This window comes from Rana temporaria, chromosome 4 (assembly GCF_905171775.1).
Source record: "Rana temporaria chromosome 4, aRanTem1.1, whole genome shotgun sequence".
NCBI lineage: Eukaryota > Metazoa > Chordata > Amphibia > Anura > Ranidae > Rana > Rana temporaria.
The window spans coordinates 10,887,518-10,890,893 of NC_053492.1; the positions used below are offsets into that span (position 1 = coordinate 10,887,518).

General features: G+C 40.9%; 1 protein-coding gene across 1 annotated transcript; it reads right to left on the minus strand.

Moving 5' to 3' along the window:
- Positions 1-2,730, minus strand: LOC120935512 (gastrula zinc finger protein XlCGF17.1-like). The gene is made up of 2 exons (XM_040347562.1): positions 2,392-2,730; positions 1-2,256 (listed from the first exon to the last, which is right to left on the minus strand). Exons 1-2 carry the CDS (start codon positions 2,728-2,730, stop codon positions 1,525-1,527), a joined length of 1,071 nt encoding a protein of 356 aa, XP_040203496.1. The 3' UTR covers positions 1-1,524.
- Between the last annotated feature and the right edge of the window lie 646 nt (positions 2,731-3,376).

Here is a 3,376-nt window from a genome sequence, read left to right on the forward strand (position 1 = left end):
ATAAATAATGTGAATGATGTGAATGGTTCACAAGCATAGAAAATAAATAAAGTCCAATAATAAATGTGAAGACACTACAGAAAAAGTCCACAGCGTGTCCAATCTATAATGATAATCCTGCTGCCAAGGTGAAAAAATCTGGAGCCATCACCCAATAAGAAATGTTGACCCTTACCAGAATTTCAGATAGTAGTGCAAGTAGTGCAGAAATAGCCAAATCAAATGGATAGCAGCGCAGCTTGCCTCCTGATTGGATCCTCCAAAGGGTCACCAGTCCACCGACGGAGCAGCCAAGAAAAATAATAAAAATGCTAGCATAGTGTAAATCTGTGCGATGATTAACACATACAGGACATCCCCCAGTGAATGATGGACAAAACAGTGTGCAATAGACAAAGAAACCACCACCGATGAACACACTTGACCCTTACCAGAGCCTTTGATCCCTAGGGATCAGGTAAAGCAGATCAAGTCTATCTTACATTGTAATCATATCCTCTTTTAGGCATCTCTTCAGAAAAAAAAACATAATCTATGTCATTGGTTCTCATAGCTGAGGTCCTCCATCCCCCTTATTAATTGTGTTGTCCTTCACTGAACCCTTTCTAATTCAACATCTTTCTTGAGGATTGCTGACCACAACTGAACTGCATATGAGATGAGGGGGAACCAGTGTCCTTTTTACTGCATAAGTGTAGTCTGCTTGCCTTCCATTGCCAAGTCTGTGATCTACAAGCAACTGTATATCCCTTTTCATCACCGATTCTCCCAGGGGAGCCCCTCCCAATGGATATTTTTGGCACCCAGTTGCATAACTTTACATTTCTCCATATTGAACCTCATCTGCCATGTGGCTACCCAACCCTTTATTTTGGTAAGGTCTTCCTATAAGGATGCTACATGTTGTGTCAACGTTATCTCCTAGCATAATTTGGTATCATCAACAAAAACGGCAACTGAGCTCTTGATTCCAAATATCGGTAATAAACAAATTAAACAGCATTGGCCACAAGATAGAACCCTGAGGCCCACCAGTCAGAGAATGGGTCGTTTATTACTACTCTCTGGGCCCGTTCATGTAATCAGTTTCCTCTCCATCTACATACAATTCCATCAACTTCAACAAACCTTATTTTCTTGGATTAAACATTTATGGAGGTGCAAAATCTAGATAAACTCAATCCACAGAACTTCCACAATCCAATTTCTCACTTCCTCATAGAATAATAACAGGTTGGTGGGTCAAGAACACTCTTCCATAAATCCATGCTGGTTGTCACTTACAATACCTTTTATTACAGACAAATTTCTGTATGGAGTTCCTCATCATTCCCTCAAATATCTTACATACTATTGATGTTAGGCTGATTGGTCTGTAGTTTCCTAGTAGTATACATCTCAATATCTCCAAGGGCAGTGCCCAGCTTTCCATGATCTTTGACAATCTCTTACCCATTAGAGTTAAAAATGGCTTGAATTAATTTTTAACAATTCTGCTCCCATTGACTTCTGCGGGGTTCAGATTCATTCGTGAGACATTTGATGTAGAACAAGGCCTAATTTCCTTATAAAACATTTCCCACACTCAGCACAGGAATACGGCTTCTCGCCTGTGTGTAATCTCTGATGTAGAATAAGACCTGATTTCCGTGTAAAATATTTTTCACACTCAGGGCAGGAATGTGGCTTCTCACCCGTGTGCAATCTCTGATGTATAACAAGACCGTGTTGCCATGAAAAACATTTCCCACACTCAGGGCAGGAATATGGCTTCTCATCTGCGTGAATTTTCTGATGTGCGTAAACTGAGGACAACCGTGAAAAACATTTCCGGCACTCAGGACAAGAATACGGCTTCTCACCTGTGTGAGATCTCTGATGTTTAACAAGGTCTGATTTTTTAAAAAACCATTTTCCGCATTCAGTGCAGGAATAGACCTTTTCCCCTGTGTGAGATCTCTGATGTATAACTAACCTAGATTTCAATGAAAAACATTTCCCGCACTCAGGGCAGGGCGATGGCTTCTCACCTGTGTGAGATTTTTGATGTTTAACAAGGTCTGATTTCTGTGAAAAACATTTTCCACATTCGGGGCAGGAATATGGCTTTTCTCCCGTGTGAGATCTCTGATGTAAAACAAATTTTGACTTGTGTAAATAACATTTCCCACACTCAGGGCAGGAATGTGGCTTCTCCCCGCTGTGAGATTTCTGATGTATAACAAGATTTGATTTTTGTGAAAAACATTTTTCGCACTCAGGGCAGGAATATGGTTTCTCCCCTGTGTGAGTTCTCTGGTGTATAACAAGGTCTGAATTGTACAAAAAACATTTCCCACACTCAGGGCAGGAATACGGCTTATCCCCAGTGTGAGATCTCTGATGTCTAACAAGATTTGACTTCTTTGTAAAACGTTTCTCGCAGTCAGAACAGGAATGAAGTTTCTCACCCGTGTGAGATCTCCAAGGTATAGTAAGACTTAATTCAGAGCTAAAACTTTCCCCACATTCGGGACTGGAAAATTTCTCCTCCTCCTGAATTCCAGCACCATCCCTCACAGTATGAGGTTGCTCAGAGTCAGAGAGATTTGATGGTCTTTCCACACTGTGAATTCCTCCATCCATAGCTGAGCTCATTGTCTTTCCTCCTAAACAATATTTTGTGATGTCCTCATCTTCCATTTTACATCCTGGAGATAAAGGGAGAGGGTCCTTTGATGGTTTCTCCATGACGTGTCCTGGAAAAATATGAAAACATGATCAATAGATAGAAGATGGTTCGTTCACTTAAATCAAGATTCCATCTGGATTAGGTAGATATTAGTGAGCAGATGTACTCTGTGGAGGCCTCAACCAGTTATGACTTCCCCTTTTCAGTAAAAGAGCCTTTGGCCCTCCTCCCAGATCACTTCTACATTTACACGGTCTTGTTAGAGCAAGAAACAATGGGGACTGGGAGGTGCATGCTTTTCACACAACCACAAGCCTAGTCAAAAGATTTTGGATAAACAAGAGTTTCAATGTTCAGACGTGTAGAAACTTTAGCATTAAACTAGTGACCTAGGCTTCTGGTGATAAGAACTGCTCTGCCCCACTATAATGCAATTTTCTGTGTAGTATTGAACTACAGCAGAGTATTATTGTTTTTCAGTGTGCCGACATCAAATGGACGTTTTGGGCCACTACAACTTGTTTTACTATATTATTTTCCTTTCGCCCCTTCTGTTTGATACTACAGTTAGTTCACTCATAACTAGATCTTTCCAATTTCTTCCAGGTCCCCTCAGTCAGTGTTAGTACTTTCCGGAGACAGGGCTTAGGAAAGTCGTTTTCTTATGCCGCGTACACATGATCGGAAATTCCAACAAGAAAAGTC

Bases quoted from the DNA above. Each gene is read 5' to 3' on its own strand.
- LOC120935512 (XM_040347562.1), bottom strand. From the start codon at position 2,730: ATGGAGAAACCATCAAAGGACCCTCTCCCTTTATCTCCAGGATGTAAA. The intron at 2,257-2,391 runs GTTAGACATCAG...TCCTGCCCTGAG, and splicing joins TTACAAAGAAGTCAAATCTT to TGCGAAAAATGTTTTTCACA.